At 42.5% G+C, this 20,944-nt stretch overlaps 1 protein-coding gene across 3 annotated transcripts; it reads left to right on the top strand.

The window, feature by feature from the left end:
* Positions 1–1,866: 1,866 nt before the first annotated feature.
* On the top strand, positions 1,867–17,050 carry elmo2 (engulfment and cell motility 2). 3 transcript variants are annotated; one of them, XM_030776986.1, is made up of 21 exons: positions 1,867–1,959; positions 2,491–2,531; positions 4,546–4,618; positions 4,883–4,933; positions 5,487–5,656; positions 6,576–6,675; positions 7,634–7,785; positions 8,002–8,080; positions 9,755–9,790; positions 10,290–10,340; positions 10,523–10,645; positions 10,961–11,080; positions 11,671–11,775; positions 12,670–12,778; positions 13,134–13,270; positions 13,617–13,780; positions 13,950–14,062; positions 14,398–14,505; positions 14,814–14,896; positions 15,025–15,102; positions 16,850–17,050. In XM_030776986.1, the coding sequence occupies exons 1-21, from the start codon at positions 1,882–1,884 to the stop codon at positions 17,048–17,050; spliced, it is 2,172 nt and encodes a 723-aa protein (XP_030632846.1). In that variant the 5' UTR covers positions 1,867–1,881. The 3 variants fall into 3 exon arrangements, with proteins under 3 accessions (XP_030632846.1, XP_030632845.1, XP_030632843.1); XM_030776985.1 differs by lacking the exon at positions 9,755–9,790 and having other exon boundaries at positions 1,882–1,959; positions 7,634–7,779; XM_030776983.1 differs by lacking the exon at positions 9,755–9,790 and having other exon boundaries at positions 1,882–1,959.
* Positions 17,051–20,944: the final 3,894 nt, after the last annotated feature.

Here is a 20,944-nt window from a genome sequence, read left to right as displayed (position 1 = left end):
GTTTATTTACGTGTCCCCTCTGGTTTAATAATTTCCAATGCACTGACTGTAACTACAGACATGCGAGTTTCTTGTCAGTCCATTACTGTATTCTTCTCTTGAACAGTTTTCATTCTAGCTCAGCACTAGAGCTCTCAGTTAAACTTGTTAGTTAATTATGACTGTAAAACATGACTCAACACATCAACCAGGACATGCCAGGGCTTAAAAGAGAAATGGCCTAATTAAGGAGAATGTTAGGTGGGATTTTTTTCTTTAAGGTCTATGTTCTGTGTTTTTATGGTTGTAGTTATCTCTAACCGGTGTGTATTTAAGGCTGTAGTTAACTCTAAGTAGTGTGTTTTTATGGCTGTACTTAGTTCTGTGCAGTGTTTTTACAGCTGTAGTTAGCTCTGTGCAGTGTGTTTTAAAGGTTGTGCTTAATTCTGTGCAGTGTGTTTTAAAGGTTGTGCTTAATTCTGTGCAGTGTGTTTTTATAGGTGTAGTTTACTCTAAGTAGTGTGTTTTCATGGCTGTAGTTCACTCTGTGCAGTATGTTTTTACAGCTGTAGTTAACTCTGTGCAGGGTGTTTTAGGGCTGTAGCTAGTTCTGTATTATGTTCATTTAGTCAGTTAACACAACAGCGGGGTCTCAGACCCATGTTCAGGTGCAGTGGACTCTGTGTGGGTGTGTGATACCTATCAAGACCCACCAAACAATGGGACTTCAGCTGGTTTATCACTGAGTCACACTACTGTGTGTGAGTGCATTTTAAACATTAAAGTTAAGCCACTGAAGTGGATAAGAGTCCCAGTATTTTTACAATAGCCACTCCATTTTTATCAGTATTTGCTGACAGGATGTGAGTTATAAGAAAAGAGGCCTTGTGGAAGATATTTCCAATACTTCTTTTAACACTAAGAAGAGCTTACAGTTCATTCCATGTGTGTTATTTGAAAATTCCATCTTACTCCTGCAAAATATGTGTACTTTCATACAGACAGCTTTGTACTTTTAGCTAGTCAGCAGCGCAGAAATACAGTTATGGGGAACTGGCTTCTGTTTGTGCTCTACTCTAACAGATGAAATGCAGGAAAGGGGATCTCACTCATACACAGCCACCTCAGTGACCCATAAAGTACAGCAGGTCCTTTTTTTTTTAACACACACTGTCCCTAAAAGCTTTCTATTGACACGTGCTAGTGGAAAACTTTTCCCAAATCGAGGCCGATGTGGTCAGCTGTAAATGGGACGGGTAAATGTCCAACGAGGGCTTTTCGGGCAAATTGGTCTCATTCTTTTGTGAGTGCTTCTGGTCATGTCAGTCAGACTTGATTTATCATCTGAGTGGAAGCTTTCTTAACAAGTGGTCAAACTTTCCAGTCTTTATTTCAGGATGGCTGTGAGTTACAATGTATCATAAGTTGTAATGAGCAAGTGTAACCATCTTAAATTTTCATTTTTATCAACATGACATGATTTGTCAGATTGAGCCTTTTGATCCTCATAGAAATTAGTTTTATATGTTATAATAAAACATTACTTGTGGAAGTTTAATGTAATTTGACAGATGCTTGAGAGTTTATTTTTGTTTTTGCTGTTGTTTGTGTGTTTGTTTTTTCAGAATCAGAGTTTGAAGTAGGCTAACACTGTATACTTTTTAATGACTGCATTTGTTAGTAGACATTACTACACAGGTTAAAGCATATAAATATATGCTGAAATATATAAATAACTAATAACCCTCTCTCTCTCTCTCTCTCTCTCTCTCTCTCTCTCTCTCTCTCTCTCTCTCTGTGTGTGTGTTTGTGTGTGTTTATGTATGTATGCGTGTTTGTGTGTGTTGGCGTATCGATCCGTCCTTGTCATCTCTCCCTGCAGTACCGTGTGAGAGAGCAGCTATGCCTCCACCCTCAGACATCGTCAAGGTGGCCATCGAGTGGCCAGGGGCCAACGCCCAACTCATTGAAATCGATCAGGTTTGACTCACTGTCACGACATAAAACTCCACATAGATAGAGATACAGTCTCAGCCAACTGTGTCTGTACTGAACCCCATCTGTCATCACTCTCCAGGAGTGACTACTGGTTTGACTCTGCAGTGCAGGCATGTGAATGCAGCCATAAGAGTGATGAAATCCTCCTGCTCTAGGACAGCTCATGTCGCCTGTGTATAAGATGTATAGAGTCCATAACAGCTGACTTCTCACTTTGTGTTGACTAAGCTTAGTTAGTCTCTATGATTAACTATGCTGTGTGTTGTGTAGGCCTCAGCAGGCTGTCTGTTAGCTCTGGAAATATGCCTCAAACCATAATAATTTCACCTCTGTCTGTCTGTCTGACAAAGAATCCATCTGTGCTGACAAAGTCAACAGAATGGTTAAAAAGATGTGACAGTTTAATGGATGGCATGAGTTTATCCACACTGCATTTCTGTGATTATGGAGATATTGATGATTTATTTTCGATATTATATTTTGTGTGTGTGTGTGTGTGTTTCTCTCATGCAGAAAAAGCCTCTCTCTTCCATCATAAGAGAAGTGTGCGATGGGTAAGAGCAAATCCTCACACCCTACACTCATACACACACACACATACTTCTTTTAGCTGTATGTCCTCTCTGGGACTCTATAGCCAAATTCTTTATCCATGAGACATTTAGTTTACTGAGTTTTGGGTGTGTGAAGCACAAACATATCTCAAGTCATGTGCTCACGTAAGACCTTCAGTCAGATGCACTACAATGAAAGAGCGTGAAAAGACTGTCTTAGCAGGCAAAGTGGATGCTGATTCTTTACCTCAGCCTTCATTTGTTTGAAAGACATGACTGTCTACAGCTCAGCAATAAAACAGGTTAAAATGGTTTTTAAAGTGCTGGTAATATGGCCGCAGCTAAGCCTCGGGGGTTATAGTGAACACACTAAAGTCTTATTACAGCCCAGTCCCACTGAAAACAGTCTGCTATGATGGACTTCCTAGAGGTTTGGGATTTCAGCTTGGAGAAACAGGGACTACTCCCTCTTTCTATAGTTACTTTATATTTTCCTTTTCGCTCTTCACCCCTCTGTATTTTCTTGTTTTTTATGTGTCGTTGTGAAAGGTCTTGTTTCTAGACTAATAAAGGTGGGATAATGGCCCACAGATGGTAGCCAGACTGGGCTCTGGAAGACATGGTTGCTTATGTAATCACTCTAATTATTTTCCCTCCGTCAGTCTCAAGTCGCAGCCCTCCCCACTCAATCCCTACTTCGCTTTCTTTCTCTCTGTCTCAATCTGCGTTTTCTTCCATCTCATAGCTCATTTGTCTCTTTTCTCTCTCTGTCTTCATCTCTCAGTTTCTCTCATTTCTCATCTCTCTTTCCATTTTCTCTCTCTAAGTCCCACTCTGTTTCTCTGTGTTTATGCACTCTAATCCTCTCACTTACCTCTTAGTTTGTCTTTCTCTCCTCTTGCAGTTTCTCTCTCTCGCTCTCTCGCTCCCTCTCTCTCTTTCTCTTAATTTCTCTAAGTGCTTGTTTTCTCTGTTTTTTGGTCTTTTAAATACTCCTCATGAATTCGTCATGTTTTTCTAATCACATTTTTTTGTCTTTTTCTCTCCTCCCATCCATTCCTCCCCCTCTCTTTTTCACTGTTTCCACCCACCCCTCTTTTTTCTCTCTCTCACGTCTTTATTACGCTTTTAACACAAACACCCACTAGAAGTCTATTTCCTTCAAAATCTCTCCATCTGTCTGAAGAAGAGCCATCAGCAGCAGAATCTATCATGCGTTCTCCACACTCATAACTCTATACATTCTCACTCTGTCATAACGGTTTAAGGCACATCATCACTGCCAGGCTGCAGGCAGCTTGCTCTTTTAACTCTGGGAGTAGCGTCCCAAACTAAAAGGATGTGTGTTTTCCCACTGCTCAGTCTGACCAGATCCTGTTGTCTCCTGCAGCAAAAATAGTATGAGTCATATCTTGAGTCAGTTATGTGAAGATAAGGGAAAGTCCTTTGGAAAAATTCAAAAGTTTGACATCTGACCTCTCCACAGTTTTAGCAGTGATTCTGCTTAGTTTCCTCATGCAAGAGCATTTGTCCTTCAGATGACATTGGACTATGTTCAGTTTGTATTAGAAGCTACTCTGGTGTTCCACCAAGCCAGTTAGTGTTGTTATGTGACACATTTTAACTGACTTTAGAAAAGGAAGAGAATAATATGCTTTTGTCTCTGGATTATTAAATATGGAAGTATTGCTATATGCCCTGCGATGGACTGGCGACCTGTCCAGGGTGTTTCCTGGCCTTTCGCCCTGTGAGCGCTGGGATAGGCTCCAGCACCCCCCGTGACCCTAATTAGGATAAGCGGCTTAGATAGTGAGTGAGTGAGTGAGTGAAGTATTGCTATAAACCTGGAACAGTCCCTGGTGAGGTTTGTCTTTTCACCACTCATCCTAATTAACCTGAGCTCAGCCATAGATTGTGTATGCTGGTGTTCAGCTGAAGCACTGTGAGGCATTTTGTAGTGAAAATAAACCACTGATTTTGTTGTGCTGGTTTTTACTGTGTGTCTCTACACTAGTTGGTCTCTGTCTGGATCAGAACAGTTTGCTCTTCGCTATGCTGATGGTCCTCAACTCTACATCACTGAACAGGTGAGACACACACACATAGTGCCTAATATGGCCAAAAAAGTCTTGCTAGTTCCAGGTATTGTAGTAACAACAATATTGTAAGTATATTGATTATTCTAAAATTTTCTTTATAGTAAATGGAAGCCTGGCCCTAACTTACACACACACACGCATCCCTGACAGATTAAGATTTTTGACTTAAAGTGATGCAAACAGTTGTAGAGAAGAAGATGATTGTGATTTTTTTTTTTCCTTCGCTGCGTTATCTTTCTCTTTCTTTCTCAGAGCCGTGGGGAGATCAAGAATGGTACCATTCTACGATTAGCCATTTCTCCCGTAAGCCCTCCTGCAGTTTTTACTGACAGATCAGCCATCTAGTCAGCTATGGGAAGAGCACAAATACACAGATATCCTGAGTGTATTGTATATAGAACTGGACTCACCAGTGATTTTGCACAACTAAATTCCTGATGATTAAATGTTTCACCATGATTATCAGTTAAAGAGTACAGTTACTTTAACAGTGACATTTACACTATGGGTGTCTCTCTGCATTCTCTGACTAGTGGCATTTAGAAGTCTTGAAGGATTCAAAGAATAGATTTTCTAAATAACACTATTCAGTTAGTTGAAGCTGAGTTTGATTGGAGTTTGTTGTGTTCAGAATGATTTTATTTGAGTTATTTTAGCAATCCAGTTTCTGGTGCAGTGAGAAGTCAAATATGTTATCCCAGGGAGAAGAATTTCTTTAACAGTAGTCAGTTCATCAGTCATCGTGCGGGCACTTCGTGGTCAGTGTGTGTTCTGTTTGCTTTCTAACAGTCACTTATGCTCACTCTGTGATTAGCTGTACCTGTGTTTATGGTCGCTTTGTGGTCTGGCTCGGTAGGCACGTGCGGCACGGCAGCTCCTGGAGAGGATCCAGTCTCATGGCATCGACGCCCGTCTGGAGGCCCTGAAGGAACTGGCCAAGCTGTCGGCCGACCCCACCTTCGCCACCGAGTTCATCAACATGGAAGGCATCGGAACTCTAGCCCGGCTGGTGGAGAGCGGCACACAGTGAGTCCGGGTCACAGTCCTGCAGTCCCAACCTTAACGGGACTCATATAATGCCTGTTACCTGTCTGTGTTGTCTGAGTTACAGCTATAGGCCACGCCAACCTTAACGGGACTCATATAATGCCTGTTACCTGTCTGTGTTGTCTGAGTCACAGCTATAGGCCATGCCAACCTTAACGGGACTCATATAATGCCTGTTACCTGTCTGTGTTGTCTGAGTTACAGCTATAGGCCACGCCAACCTTAACGAGACTCATATAATGCCTGTTACCTGTCTGTGTTGTCTGAGTCACAGCTATAGGCCACGCCAACCTTAACGGGACTCATATAATGCCTGTTACCTGTCTGTCTTGTCTGAGTTACAGCTATAAGCCACGCCAACCTTAACGGGACTCATATAATGCCTGTTACCTGTCTGTGTTGTCTGAGTCACAGCTATAGGCCACGCCAACCTTAACGGGACTCATATAATGCCTGTTACCTGTCTGTCTTGTCTGAGTTATAGCTATAAGCCACGCCAACCTTAACGGGACTCATATAATGCCTGTCACCTGTCTGTGTTGTCTGAGTCACAGCCGTAGGCCACGCCAACCTTAACGGGACTCATATAATGCCTGTTACCTGTCTGTGTTGTCTGAGTCACAGCCGTAGGCCACGCCAACCTTAACGAGACTCATATAATGCCTGTTACCTGTCTGTGTTATCTGAGTTACAGCTATAGGCCACGCCAACCTTAACGGGACTCATATAATGCCTGTTACCTGTCTGTGTTGTCTGAGTCACAGCCGTAGGCCACGCCAACCTTAACGAGACTCATATAATGCCTGTTACCTGTCTGTGTTGTCTGAGTCACAGCCGTAGGCCACGCCAACCTTAACGAGACTCATATAATGCCTGTCACCTGTCTCTGTTGTTGTAGTTTCGGTGAGATGCTGGCCTTCACTCTGACTGCGTTCCTGGAGCTGATGGACCACGGCATTGTGTCCTGGGACCTGATCTCCCTGTCCTTCATTAAACAGGCATGTTTAACAACCACTCAGTACCGAAGACTGGGCCACAACCCATCCATTTAGAGTTACCTTCTAAAAGATTTGTGGTTGAGTGTCAGTTTTGGAGAATGTCTGTCTTCTTCTGTTTCTTGGCTTTGAATTGAAGCTAGTGTGAGAACATTTTTATGAGACATTCCTCTGGAAGGTTTTTTTTTTCTTTTTTTTTCAAACTGTCTGATTTTTTTAGTTGCTTGACCTATTACCTTTTATTGCTTGCCGGAACTGAGTAGGTTGCTTGTTACCTAGCAACCCTTAGTGCTGGCCTGCAGTTTTCTCTCTTGCTTTATTTGTGAATAGTTCTCTCTGCTGTGCAGTCTCTGTACTCTTAATGTCTCTTAATGCCTTCCCTTTCCCTATGTGTGTGTGTATATGTTAGTCAGTAAGTAAATGAATAAACATTCTAACATTTGTCGTGTACTCATATAGTAGCATCTGTGAAGGCAGTAACTGATCTTGCATGATAAAGTTTATTCCAAATATACAACAAGACCGTGTAAGTATAACTATGGAACTGGACAGCATGTTTATTGTTAGCTCTGCCATTTGGGAATGTACTCAAAAAATGAGCAATGGCTGAGAACTAGGCTTTGTGGTATTTCACATGTGGTATTTACTTTCTCTCTATTTCCAACACTGTAATGATAAGAATCACCCAATCTAACACAGGAGGGGTTTCAGAGGAGTTTTAGGATTCACTATATCAAAAGCTTCACTCAGAAATGCTTGCGCACTGTGAGGTGTTTAAATCTGTTTGACAGCGTTTTAAGATAGATTATGAATTTTTGACACACATCATCTGAAGAAAATATGCCTGTGTGTCTCAATGTGAATAGAGAGCAGCAGTAATTTAGTATATGATTAGATTTGCAGTTGTGACACCAGATTGTATAACTCAGATTGGGACTAACACACCCTGTGTTGATGGCAGATTGCAGGTTATGTGAACCAACCGATGGTGGATGTCTCCATTCTCCAGCGTTCACTGGCCATCCTGGAGAGCATGGTATTAAACAGTCACAGCCTGTACCAGCGTGTGGCCCAGGAGATCACCGTGGGACAGCTCATCGGACACCTGCAAGTGTGAGAACACACACACACACACATATACACACGTACCTGTAGTTCCACACAAACACAGTAAAATGTATTAACACACTTAAACCATTACTAACATAGTTCCATAGCCTAGAGATAACACACTCACTGCATTTATATACATTGACACTTTGAATGTGTTGGCGTACACCTAGAGCAAGATACCTCTAACTGTGTCTGTGTACGCCACTGTGCTTTCAGGTCCAATCAAGAGATTCAGACCTATGCCATCGCACTCATTAATGCACTGTTCCTCAAGGCTCCTGAGGACAGACGTCAGGTTCGTGTACCAGCGCACACACACACACACACACACGCGCGCACATACATCGTTAATCTCACACACATCACCTGCTCCATCTGTCCATGAAGATTGCCACCATGTAAGATGCACACTAACCTCTCTGCTCAAATCTGACTGACAAGACGCTTTAACTCACAGATTACCATAACAGCACAAGTAAAGACAGTTGGGATCCTTTCCTCTCCCTGTCCCTCACCCTTTTGAACAGTACAGAGCAGGAGATCGGCAGAGACAGTGGCCAGACAGGGCAGGACAAGGTTACTCTGTGTTAGAGACAGCACTAGCGGTACAGGACAAGGTTGCTCTGTGTTAGAGACAGCACTAGCGGTACAGGACAAAGTTACTCTGTGTTAGAGACAGCACTAGCGGTACAGGACAAGGTTACTCTGTGTTACAGACAGCATTAGCGGTACAGGACAAGGTTACTCTGTGTTAGAGATAGCACTAGCGGTACAGGACATGGTTATTCTGTGTTAGAGACAGCACTAGCGGTACAGGCCGTGTGTTCTTGGCAGACAGGGATGGTGACAACTGTAGTGTAGTACATAGTGTGTAGTGACACAAGCATTGCTCATTCATTTCAATCCAACTACCACCTCACCCACGCTCTTTGGCTCTACACCGTTGCCTCACTGCTCAAACTTCTGTGTAGACTGAAAGGCTGCCAGAAATCAGCTAGCATAGCACTGGGAACCATTTCATCAAACGCTGTCTGATTCTAAACCTGTTTTAACTTACCACTCCACCAGGAAACGATCAACGGCCCTGCATGTTTTATTCATCGTAAGAGAGTCGTAATGTTTCATAACTCCTGTTATAAGCACATTTGAGCACACATTGGAGTGCTTGTGATATTTGGACAGAATATGAGGCAGCTGAAAAAGTTTCCTCTAGAACAGGACTGACTCAGACCTGGCCATGTAGGGCTGAAGAACTACTCTAACCCCTTAAAAAGAGGATTTTTACCTGGCAAATAGGTGTGTTCACTCTCAAGTCAATCACATATAACAGTGCTTTTCAATGTAAGTAAATAAGTAAGTAGACAGATAGATCGATAGGTAGGTAGGTAGGTAGGTACGTAGGTAGATATGATTATGATAGTTTATTTGATGTAATTTGACTGTTAGCAGATAGCAAATGCTCATTTTCTTTTTTCTTTTTAATAATTCTAATGTACTGTATGTTCTCTGTGCTGCATGGCTGTACTGCACAGAAAGGCTTGTAAAGCTGCTTATTCTAACCATCATTCATCAGTATTAATGTATTCATATGACATATTACATAAATTCCCCGTACATATGTATTAGTTGATGTTAACTAAAGGGCATTGGTGTTGTCTCTTGCCGACTGTATCTCTGCCTTCTGACTGGCTGCTTTCCTGGCCTGCTGCAGCTCTGTTGCTTCGCTATGGCAACAGCTCTGAGCTGCAGCACTGCCTCGGCTCTGTCAGTTCTTTGCCATGGCAACCAGGGCCTTGCTCTGGCTCTGCTGAGTGCTGTCTGATGTGTGTCTGTGCGTCAGTGCCTGAGTTTCACACTGCCTGTGTGTCTGTATGTGTAAGCCTGCATTTTTTATCTGTCCATCACTGTCCCACCTACATACCTTCCTCACCTCCCAACCTCCCATACCACCACCTCTACCCATCCTCAGGAGGAGCATACTAACCCACTGGACCAGTGCCTCACTGTGAGTACTCCATGAGACTACAGATCCCACAATGCATCATTCGAGCCTCCACCTGCTTCAGTACACCAGTGAACTGCAATGTGACACAGTGTTAAACTAGATCTAGAGAGTTTAAAGTGAATTTCTAGTGTGATTGGGGTGTTTTAAATAATATTTATATTATTTAATTGCAGTATAGTTCCGCCCGCTCATAGACTTGGTTCACTATGAAAGAAATGGATTTCTTTCATAAGGTTAAAAAAAAAAAAAAATCAGATAAATCTCAGATAAAGCTCATCTCCCCATCATTGTATATATGTTTCTTGTACTGTTTTGCACTGTCTGTGGTTGTGGTTTTAGCTGCAGTTTTGATAGTAAATTTCTGGCTATGTTATACACCATTCTGATCCTCCTGCCTTTTATTTATGTGTGTGTGTGTGATATTGTGTGTGTGTGTGTGTGTGTGTGTGTGTGTGTGTGTGTGTGTGTGTGTGTGTGGTATTGTGTGCTTTCTCTGTAGGAGATGGCCAGCACGTTGGCCCAGAAACACTTGCGTTCTATCATCCTAAATGTGAGTGACATATCCCAAAGACCTCAAAGTCAATAAGGTCACTTATATTATTGATTCCTTTTATTTTCTCTGCTCTTCCAGCTCTGCTTTTCAGACATAAGTAATCTTTAGAACTTTACTGCTGATTAAGACATTAAAGCTTTCTGTCACGACTAATTTACCATCGGTGCCTTAACTCTTAGCACATCATCCGTGGGAATCGACCAATCAAAGCTGAGATGGCACACCAGCTTTACGTGTTGCAGGTGTTGACCTTTAACCTTTTAGAGGAACGTATGATGACGAAAATGGACCCTACTGATCAGGTGAGATTTGTATACAGAGAAGCTCTCTTTTTTTTTTTAATGTATTCATGAGTTAGTTTTCTCTTTAATCACCTCACAGTATGCGGGCAGAGCTCAGTGGGCGTGGTGTAATACTGAACTCTCATGTGCTCAGCACATAGAGTGAGAATGTTCAAATACAGAACTTTTTGCATCATAAGAGTTTGCTCTTTGCATCAGAGTTCATTGCATCACTTGTTTCACTGGTATTTCTCTTCTTTGCCTTTGCTTTAACATATTTAATCAGATTTATACCTTTGGTTTATTTATTGATTATTTAAATTCCCCTTACCCAAGGCTCAGCGGGACATCATTTTTGAACTGCGGAGGATTGCGTTTGACGGTGATAATGACCCCAGTGGCACTGAGAAAAGGAAGGCCATGTACACTAAGGATTACAAGATGCTGGGCTTTACTGTGAGTTGCATCACTGCCCCCTAGTGGTTCCCTCACAGTGCTACATCTCTGTTTAAACTAGTCCGCTTCATTTGCTCAACCATGATAACACAGACCTTAAACACAGTGAGATCAGAATCAGTGGTGTAATTCTCTATAGTATGTTTGTGTGTAACAAGTGTCCTTTACCCCATGGATGATTAAATCCAGAACTACAGGGATTGAGGTTCTGCCAGTGTTCACAGCATCCTCTGTGACTTCTGATTGGTTGAGGAGTACACATACCTGTTTGTCACAGATTCCAAAAACAGGTTGTAATTCAGGTGCCACAAAGCAGCAGGCTTGTTCAGCCCTCCAAGACTGGATGTAGCTACTTTTGATTCAGTCATATCAACCACATTTTATACCTGTAAACGTTGATGGCCAGCTGCCTGTACACATAATAGTACACTGCAATGCGGTCTGGAGACCAAGAGGACAAAATGTGACTCAGGTCCTATCTTTACTGTTCAGTGGGGCATCAGACATATGCTAATGCAAAAACTCTCAGGTAGTTCCAATCAGTAATTTGTGTTGTGTCTTTTATTCTGTGTTTGGTCTTTTTGGTTTAGAACCATGTCAATCCAGCCCTGGACTTTACACAGACTCCTCCAGGGATGTTAGCCCTGGACAACATGCTGTACCTGGCCAAGCTCCACCAGGACACCTACATCAGGGTGAGTTAGCACCCACACTGCGCCGTACTGGGTGGCCCAGCTGTCCCACACTAACTCCCAGTCAACAGTCTACACTCCCCAGCAGAACAGCTCACATCTCACATCTGAATCTGAGAACTGTTTTTCTTGCTAAGTCCTGCAAAGGAAAGTTTCAGAAAGGTTTACAGGTTGTGGCCTGAAGCTTTCAGATTACGCTTGTAAATTCACTCTGACGCTCTAATCTTAAATTGAGACCTCTCATCAAAGCAGTGCCGTGTGTCTGAAATGTCTTCAATTTACAAATGACAGCAGCCGTTAACTTGCCAAGAATGACATGTGGAATAAACAAAACAAAACAGTTTAACATGATAATTAGCTAAGGATGCTGTGAAAATGAAGCCAATTACCTGTGAGCAGAATTATGTCACATCATACAAGCATACCATAATCCTCTCTGGATTTACGTAGCAGAACTGTTTAACGAGCCTTTTCATTGAATTAGAGATCCCTCGTCATCTGTGCTGTCCCCAGAGCCTGCATTTTGTGCTAAATGGCTTGGCTAACAATTACTGAATGCTAAGTAAAATCCTGCCTCTCAACTCAGACTTTGTGAGTGTGGCTCTGGTGACTGAGAGAACAGCCATCAGGATTTCTATGCAGATTTTCTCATGGCACTCACGATTTCAGAATAGCTGGAGATTATTGAGGTACTCTTAGAGTGAATTTATAAATGTACCCTCAATATGTCTCACTGCAGTCCTTTAGTAGCTCTATTAGTCACCAGTCACATGCTGTCCAGCTATCACGCTAGCGCATCACACTAAATCTAGACCACTCAGAGAGTGCCTCTGCACTCAGACTCTAGTGATATATTGTGTGAAATAGACATGTTTTTTGACATTTTTCTCCTCCTAGATTGTTCTAGAGAACAGCAGTCGCGAGGACAAACATGAGTGTCCTTTTGGCCGCTGTGCCATCGAGTTGACGCGCATGCTGTGTGAGATACTGCAGGTGGGAGAACTGCGTAAGTATGGAAACCTCACCGCTCCACTGTGTCGTAGCTCAGCTATGTCAGGCAGACTGCCAGTGGACCCACTGGACAGTTAACATGCTAACAGCGATTAACAGTAATCTTGGTTCTGTACAGCTATGTGTATTCCTGCTTTTTGCTTTGGTAAGGATCTGATTTTAGCACATTTGGTTTGAACAGGTCCAGAGGTAATGGCATTGTTAAATATAATAAATGTAACACACAGAAGTAGTGTGACTTTTGGCACTGACTGTGTGTGTGCTGGTTTAGTGTCAACTGGACTGTAATTGTTGGGATCTGTGTGTGTGTGTGTGTGTGTGTGTGTGTGTGTGTGTGTGTGTGTGTGTAGCAAATGAGGGCTGTAATGACTACCACCCCATGTTCTTCACACACGACCGCGCCTGGGAGGAGTTTTTCTGTGTCTGTATCCAGCTCCTCAACAAGACCTGGAAAGAGATGAGAGCCACTGCAGAGGACTTCAACAAGGTCAGTGTTTCTCTCTCTCTATGTCTGTCTGTATGTGTGCCCCTGGCTGTGTGTGTGTGTTTGTGTGTTGCAGTATGCTATTTTCTCTATTCTCTCTGCATTTTTATATTTGTATATAGTGGGTTTTTTGACATTTTTTTTCTTTTTCACTCTGCGTGTGTGTGCGTGCATGTGTGTGTACCTATGTGTGTGTGTTTGCGCGCCATGCGTAATCCTCTCTCTGTGTATGTTTGTGTTTGTGCCTCTGTGTGTGTGTGTTTGTGTGTGCGTGTGTGTGGGTGCCATACTTAATCCTCTCTTTATATATGTATGTTTGTGCCTGTGTGTGTGTTTGTGTGTGCTGTAGGTAATGCAGGTGGTGCGGGAGCAGATCTGTAGGGCTCTAGCTATGAAGCCTTCTTCTCTGGAGCAGTTTAAGAGTAAACTGCGCAATCTGAGTTATTCTGAGATTTTGCGTCTCAGACAATCTGAGAGAATGAGCCAGGACGACTTCCAGTCTCCTCCAATCATGTGAGAGATATTTTATGACTCCACTGTTCTTTACTGACTCTTCATTCAGACTCACTCTCTGATCTGAGTGAGCTGTACACTAATGGCTCTACTCTCTCTTCATATGCTCTTGTACTCTATTATTTCGACCACTAAATTAAATGGGTGTGTGTGTGTGTGTGTGTGTCAGTGAACTGCGAGAAAGGATTCAGCCTGAGATTCTGGAGCTGATTAAACAGCAGAGACTGAACCGATTGTGTGAAGGGAGCTGCTTTCGTAAGCTGGGTAACCGACGGCGACAAGGTGACTCAGAACCTCACAGTGTCTCACATCATCAGCCTGATGTAACTGGGTTACTCTGGTCTTTTCATGTCAGGCTCTGAGTTTGACTTTCTGCATTTTCATACCTGTTTCACTCACTGTCATACTTTCATCCCTTTAGCCCTTCATGTAGACTCAGAATGAGCTTCTCAGCGCATTGCAATTTCCAAACTGTTAGGTGCCTTTTTATGCCTTTGAGGGCGAGGCAAATGTGTTGCGAGCAGCTGATCTTCCTTTTGAAGTTTTTTAAAGTTGACCTCTAGTTAACAGGAAGGTCATCCTGTTCCTCTGTTCTTTTTTCTGTTTCTCTCCCTCAGAAAAGTTCTGGTTCTGTCGTCTCTCCCTAAACCATAAGGTTCTGCATTATGGGGACCTGGACGAAACACCACAGGGCGAGGTGCCTTTTGAACTGCTCACAGACAAGAGTGAGTGACTTCTCACCCCCATAGAGCCTAATGTCCGAAACGACTGAATCACAGAGGAAAACGTTCTTATAAAAAAAGAAAGATTTTGGAATCTCAGTAACCAAATCATATGTGATGCAGAGAAGACACTTTGTTATACAAGATAGAACAGTATTTTTCTCAAACACTTCAAACTTTTCAACTGTCACAAAACCAGTTTTAGCATTCCCTCCTAAATTATGGATTAGAATTTGGTCATACCGATATAAGGCTGAGATGTGTGTTGAAATGAAAGGATTCACACGACTCTCTGCTCCATCTCTCCACAGTCCCAGTGTCTGATATTAAGTCTGTGGTGACAGGGAAGGACTGTCCACACATGAAAGAGAAAAGTGCTCTCAAACAGAACAAGGTGCAGTAGTTTCCTCAAAACAATCTGCTTTCACATTGATTTACATCTTACAACTCTTTTTAAAACCAAAGCCCTCTATGGTGTGTGTGTGTGTGTGTGTGTGTGTGTGTGTGTGTGTGTATTTGTAGGAGGTTCTGGAGCTGGCCTTCTCTATCCTTTATGATCCAGATGAGGCCCTAAACTTTGTGGCTCCAAACAAATATGAGGTGAGTTTTCCTCAGGGAGCTGGGTTTAACTCCCCAAAACGTAAGACAGTGAGCAGAACCGAGTGTTTTGACAGACGGGTGCTGTGTTTCTGTGTGAGTGGAGAGGTGCTGTGTTTCTGTGTGAGAGGAGAGGTGCTGTGTATCTGTGTGAGAGGAGAGGTGCTGTGTTTCTGTGTGAGAGGAGAGGTGCTGTGTTTCTGTGTGAGTGGAGAGGTGCTGTGTATCTGTGTGAGAGGAGAGGTGCTGTGTTTCTGTGTGAGAGGAGAGGTGCTGTGTTTCTGTGTGAGTGGAGAGGTGCTGTGTTTCTGTGTGAGAGGAGAGGTGCTGTGTATCTGTGTGAGAGGAGAGGTGCTGTGTTTCTGTGTGAGAGGAGAGGTGCTGTGTTTCTGTGTAAGAGGAGAGGTGCTGTGTTTCTGTGTGAGAGGAGAGGTGCTGTGTATCTGTGTGAGAGGAGAGGTGCTGTGTTTCTGTGTGAGAGGAGAGGTGCTGTGTATCTGTGTGAGAGGAGAGGTGCTGTGTATCTGTGTGAGAGGAGAGGTGCTGTGTTTCTGTGTGAGAGGAGAGGTGCTGTGTTTCTGTGTGAGTGGAGAGGTGCTGTGTTTCTGTGTGAGTGGAGAGGTGCTGTGTTTCTGTGTGAGAGGAGAGGTGCTGTGTATCTGTGTGAGAGGAGAGGTGCTGTGTTTCTGTGTGAGAGGAGAGGTGCTGTGTTTCTGTGTAAGAGGAGAGGTGCTGTGTTTCTGTGTGAGTGGAGAGGTGCTGTGTTTCTGTGTAAGAGGAGAGGTGCTGTGTTTCTGTGTGAGAGGAGAGGTGCTGTGTTTCTGTGTGAGAGGAGAGGTGCTGTGTTTCTGTGTGAGAGGAGAGGTGCTGTGTTTCTGTGTGAGTGGAGAGGTGCTGTGTTTCTGTGTGAGTGGAGAGGTGCTGTGTTTCTGTGTGAGAGGAGAGGTGCTGTGTATCTGTGTGAGAGGAGAGGTGCTGTGTTTCTGTGTAAGAGGAGAGGTGCTGTGTATCTGTGTGAGAGGAGAGGTGCTGTGTTTCTGTGTGAGAGGAGAGGTGCTGTGTTTCTGTGTGAGAGGAGAGGTGCTGTGTATCTGTGTGAGAGGAGAGGTGCTGTGTTTCTGTGTGAGAGGAGAGGTGCTGTGTTTCTGTGTGAGAGGAGAGGTGCTGTGTATCTTGATTAGTTCTTTGGTTAGTAGGAGTGTGTGTACTGTTGGGTGTTATCTGTGTGTTTGTGTGACTGTTTGAATAGTGTGATAATTGTGTGTTGTTCAGCATTGTGTTTGGACCAACTGTCTACTCTGGGGGATTGTTTGTATTGTGTTGATCATGTGTTAACTGTTAACTGGATATATGACAGGTGTGTGTATATGTGTAGTTTGTGTGTAGTTTGTATGTAGTTTGATAGTTTGTATGTGCGTTTCATGTTGTCCAGTACTGTTTCTGGACAGACAGACTATGTGCGTGTGTGTGTGTGTATGTGTAGTAAACTAAAATTGTGTATTGTCTTGTTCAGTGCTGTATCTGGACAGACGGAGTATTTGTGTGTGTGTGTGGGGGGGGGGGGGTATACTAACAGTGTGTATTGTCTTGTTCAGTACTGTATGTGGACAAACAGAGTGTTTGTGTGTATATGTGTGTAGTACACCTAAAAGTGTGTATTGTTTTGTTTAGTACTGTAACTGGACAGATGGAGTGTGTGTGTGTGTGTGTGTTTGTGTAGTATACTAACAGTGTGTATTGTCTTGTTCAGTACTGTATCTGGACAGATGGACTGTGTGCCCTGCTGGGGAGAGAGATGGGAAGTGACCTCACACGCAGCGACCTTGACACTCTCATTAGCATGGAGATGAAGCTCCGCCTTCTTGACCTGGAGAATATCACTATCCCAGAAGCCCCACCCCCAGTGCCAAAGGAGCCCAGCACTTATAATTTCACCTACAATTATGGCTGAGCAGTGTGTGTGTGTGTGTGTGAGAGAGCGGATGAGTGTGTGTGTGTTTGCGTGGGTGCTTATGTACTTGTCTGTGGTTTGACCTGTAACTCAGAGGACGTGCCCAGAATGGAGGAGGTCATTAATGACCCCTGTCACCCCTGCCCTCCAGTCCAGACATTAAGACTTCCATTAAACGTCCAAAACCTCACCTGACGGAGCTCAGAAACTGCGCCACATTAAAACACATCATGTAATGAGATTTAAGTCATTTGGTACCTTATTGACTCAAAGGCCTTATTTTATTGATAAGAAAAATGCCCAGCCTTTGCATTGACAGTCTGATTTTTTTTTAGATTCAGACAGTGCTGTAGGTTATGGGACCCTTTTTCCCCCCCTGTAACTTGGGCTGTTTTCAGAGCGAGATGTCACTGACTGTATCCTAACTCCCTCCACTCACTATACTAACGTCTATCGATATTTGTTACTCAGAACAGAGTTTTCTATTTTTGTAAATTAAGTGAGACACCTCTGTGAAAAGAAACGACACTGTGGTTCTTTAGCAGGAAAAAACAATGGGACTTGGTGGGTATTTGTAGACAGAGAATGACAATAGAATAGAGAGAGAAAGGAAAGCGTGGGTAGGCTGACATAGCCACGGCTCTCACTTGTTCGGATGCTCTGAATCCGTTTGCCAAATTCATTAAGAAACTGGGACATCACACAAAGCAAACTCCAACAGTGCCAAACTTGCGGTGACGATGAATGAGTAAAAGGTGGAGACTGAGAGGGTTTTTTTTACTATTATTATTTTAATTCATTAGCCCCTCATTCAGCTAAATTAAATATTGTATTTCTGAAAGTGTTTCATTTTTTAAAACTGTTTTGAGTAGTATTCATTTTTGGATAGAGAAAGGACCAGACTGTTCTCTGAAGCGATACGTAATGGAGTCATTGGAAAAGGTTTATGAATTGTTCATTTTGTGCCATGTCTCTAAAGCTTCTCTCTTAGCTACATCCTGAATAATTTGTCTGAAACTGAAAAGAAAAGTTTGAAAGGGTCCTAATTGATCCAATTTTGAACTTTTTTCATATAGCTAACTTTGCCTAGTCCTACAGTAGGTCTGTCTCATTCATTGATAACTAATGGGAGGATTTGTTCAGGAGTGCTTGACACAGGCGAAACTCTTTCGTATAATTTTACATACATTCAAAACTTGCTTATCTATAACCTTCTTATGGTTAGTATTGGTAGTGACTGACATGTTGTTAGTTGAGAAATAACAACATTTAAAACTGAAATATGGTATTCATATATAGATAAATATATATTAAAAAAAAATCATTGTCTGTATATATCGTGTTGCCTTATTGAGCCAATTGTAATGAGTTTGTGTGAATAAATGCAAAGTTTAACTGTTTAAATTGGGATCAAAACCTGTTTTTGTCTCTTTGTGGTTTGATAGTTGGTATGACAGAGCATATTTTTTGTCAAACCATTGAAATGATGGAGAAAAAAAAAGAGGAGGGGGGCAGAGGCATTTCTGTCTCCACTGACATCTCCACTCCTGAAATAATCATGTTAAAAAAAGTAGTTTGTCGTTATGCTGACTCAAGGAAGCAGGATGCATGTACGGATTTCTACTCACAAGGTTTGTGATCCAGAATAACAGAACTGAATCAGACAGGAGTCGGTTCACAGGCAATCGCCTTTCAAGGAAAGAACTCTCGACATACCAGGAACAGGCTAAGGGTTGATACACAGGAAATTTTATGATGCTGTTTTTTCTAAAGAATTTACATGAATCTGTATTTTAAATATTCCTCACAGATGAGCAGAAACAAGCCCAGTATTCAGTGAATGACACAGCATTCTATAGAATGTTTCTGTTATTACTGTGATTGGTCTAAGTGAACCTTATATGTGTTAAATGACCTCCTCTTGCTCACTGGAATACCAAAGAAATGATTGTTTTATTCACTTAGGATATTGAAACGCAGTATGATCTGCTGACCTGATTTTCTGTCCATCTGCCCATACTTTTCTCAGGCACTGTTCAGTCTGCATTAGCACAGCACAGCTCTGTAATGACATCATAAATCTTCTTTAACTCTTTAACGATAGCTTGTCAACATTAGGTGTGATTTGTAGGTGAGGCCTCTAAAGACTAAAGATGTGGTCTGCAGTAGATCTGGGGTTTGTGATGCTGGTTGACACGCACAGTTCAGAGTAATTGATTGGTGGACTGATTACCTATTGGCAAACCTACTGGATCTTAATACAATATAGTGCACTGTATACCACACCCCCCTTACATCTGCACAGTGAGAGACTGTATCCTAGTAACCAAGGTACATTACTCCTTCCAAACTGACAAGCTGTTTTTGTAGATGTAAGCAATTTTTTTTTACTGTCAGCAATACATGACAGATGCCAGCACTGCATTTGTATAATGAGGCAGAAATCAACAGATTCATTTAGTCCTGCATTCAGCATTTGCCCTTCACAAACAGTGGAGAAAAGGTGGAGAAAACAGACAGATAGATAGATAGATGACTTTGCGATACAATCAGTACTTGTATACAGTATACATAATTTATGCATTATTGTTTAACATGATAATATTCAAATTAACAATAATTATATTTCCCTTGTGTTGTATCCTGCCTGTCAGCTATATGTCCAACAAACTCCTCATTCAGTCCCTTTTACAGTAAATACAGCCCAATGCCTAGAAAAGATCTGAGAGCACAGTGTATGCATTTATATTTATCTGTGTCATGGTACACTCACTCCAGCTTTATTAGATTGTGCAACCACTGGGAAACAGAAAAAGAAAAACTCATTTACTTAGAACATGAAGCTATAGGTGTAGTCAGACACTGCCTTTAAAGGGGCTCTCATTGGAAACCCTATACACTGCTCCAGAAGCCACTCTCTTATTCATTAATCAATACTGTACAGTCATAGTGCTGAGTGCAGGGGGAAGCACGGCTAAACGGGGCCAGAGGCCGAGCGAGGGATCGAGGGGGTGAGGGGAGGGGAGGAGACAGAATGGTACATTGGGGATTGAACGACCCTGCAGGAAGCGGTAGCCATCTAAAAATATGCTCTCTCTCCTTGAGACTCGTTGGGACTGCTAATGAGGTGTTCTGTTGTGGTGTTGCTGGTGTCAAAGCTGATCTGGCTGCCACACACGGAGATACACACACACACACACACACACACACTGACTGTACACCCAGGCTGCCATGGTCATTGGCTATTATGTCTCCTCTGCCTTTTCCCTCCAGTGTGCTTTTGTTCTCCATTCTGGGCTTATTGCCCAAGCTGCCATTAAAGATACTCTCTAGCTCTTTAAGGCCCACACACCATCTCTCATTCTCTCTCTCTCTCTCTCTCTCTCTCTCTCCCTCTCCTTCCCTCTCTCCCACCCAAGTTTCAGATGCCATTCTTTCACAGGGCTGGGCTGTTTTTGTTTTTAATATGCTGTAAGCAGTGTGCAAGTGTTTGCATTTTTTGTACTGTGCATAATCTTCCCCATTTGTCACTGTAGATGACTTCTGAATGACATTTCCAAATGACAGCTGACATATTGTGAAAGAAACTGACATTAGACCTTAATGTCAAATTAGCTACAATAGATCTACACAAAACAAAACAACAAAAAAGGCCTGAAAAGTCAGAGTTGATCTATGGCTGCCATAAGTTTTCTTTCATAATAATATATTTAAAGTTTGTACATTTTTAAACTGAGAACAGACACAGACGCTATCAGATGTGATTTGATGTGAGCCTGATTGAGACACATCCTGTTTTGTCAAACAATAAATGTCAGTGGGAAAAACCCTGCCATGGATGAAGAAACATAAACAATCAGTGAAATATTATAAACAAAATAAAATAACTAAGTA

Source organism: Chanos chanos, chromosome 6 (assembly GCF_902362185.1).
Source record: "Chanos chanos chromosome 6, fChaCha1.1, whole genome shotgun sequence".
NCBI classification, from domain to species: Eukaryota; Metazoa; Chordata; class Actinopteri; order Gonorynchiformes; family Chanidae; genus Chanos; species Chanos chanos.
This window is presented reverse-complemented; position numbering and strand designations above follow the sequence as displayed.

Coding starts and splice junctions, on each gene's coding strand:
- elmo2 (XM_030776986.1), top strand. CDS start 1,882: ATGCCTCCACCCTCAGACATCGTCAAGGTGGCCATCGAGTGGCCAGGG. Junction 7,786..8,001: donor CTCATCGGACACCTGCAAGT/GTGAGAACACAC, acceptor CTGTGCTTTCAG/GTCCAATCAAGAGATTCAGA. Junction 13,781..13,949: donor TTCCAGTCTCCTCCAATCAT/GTGAGAGATATT, acceptor TGTGTGTGTCAG/TGAACTGCGAGAAAGGATTC.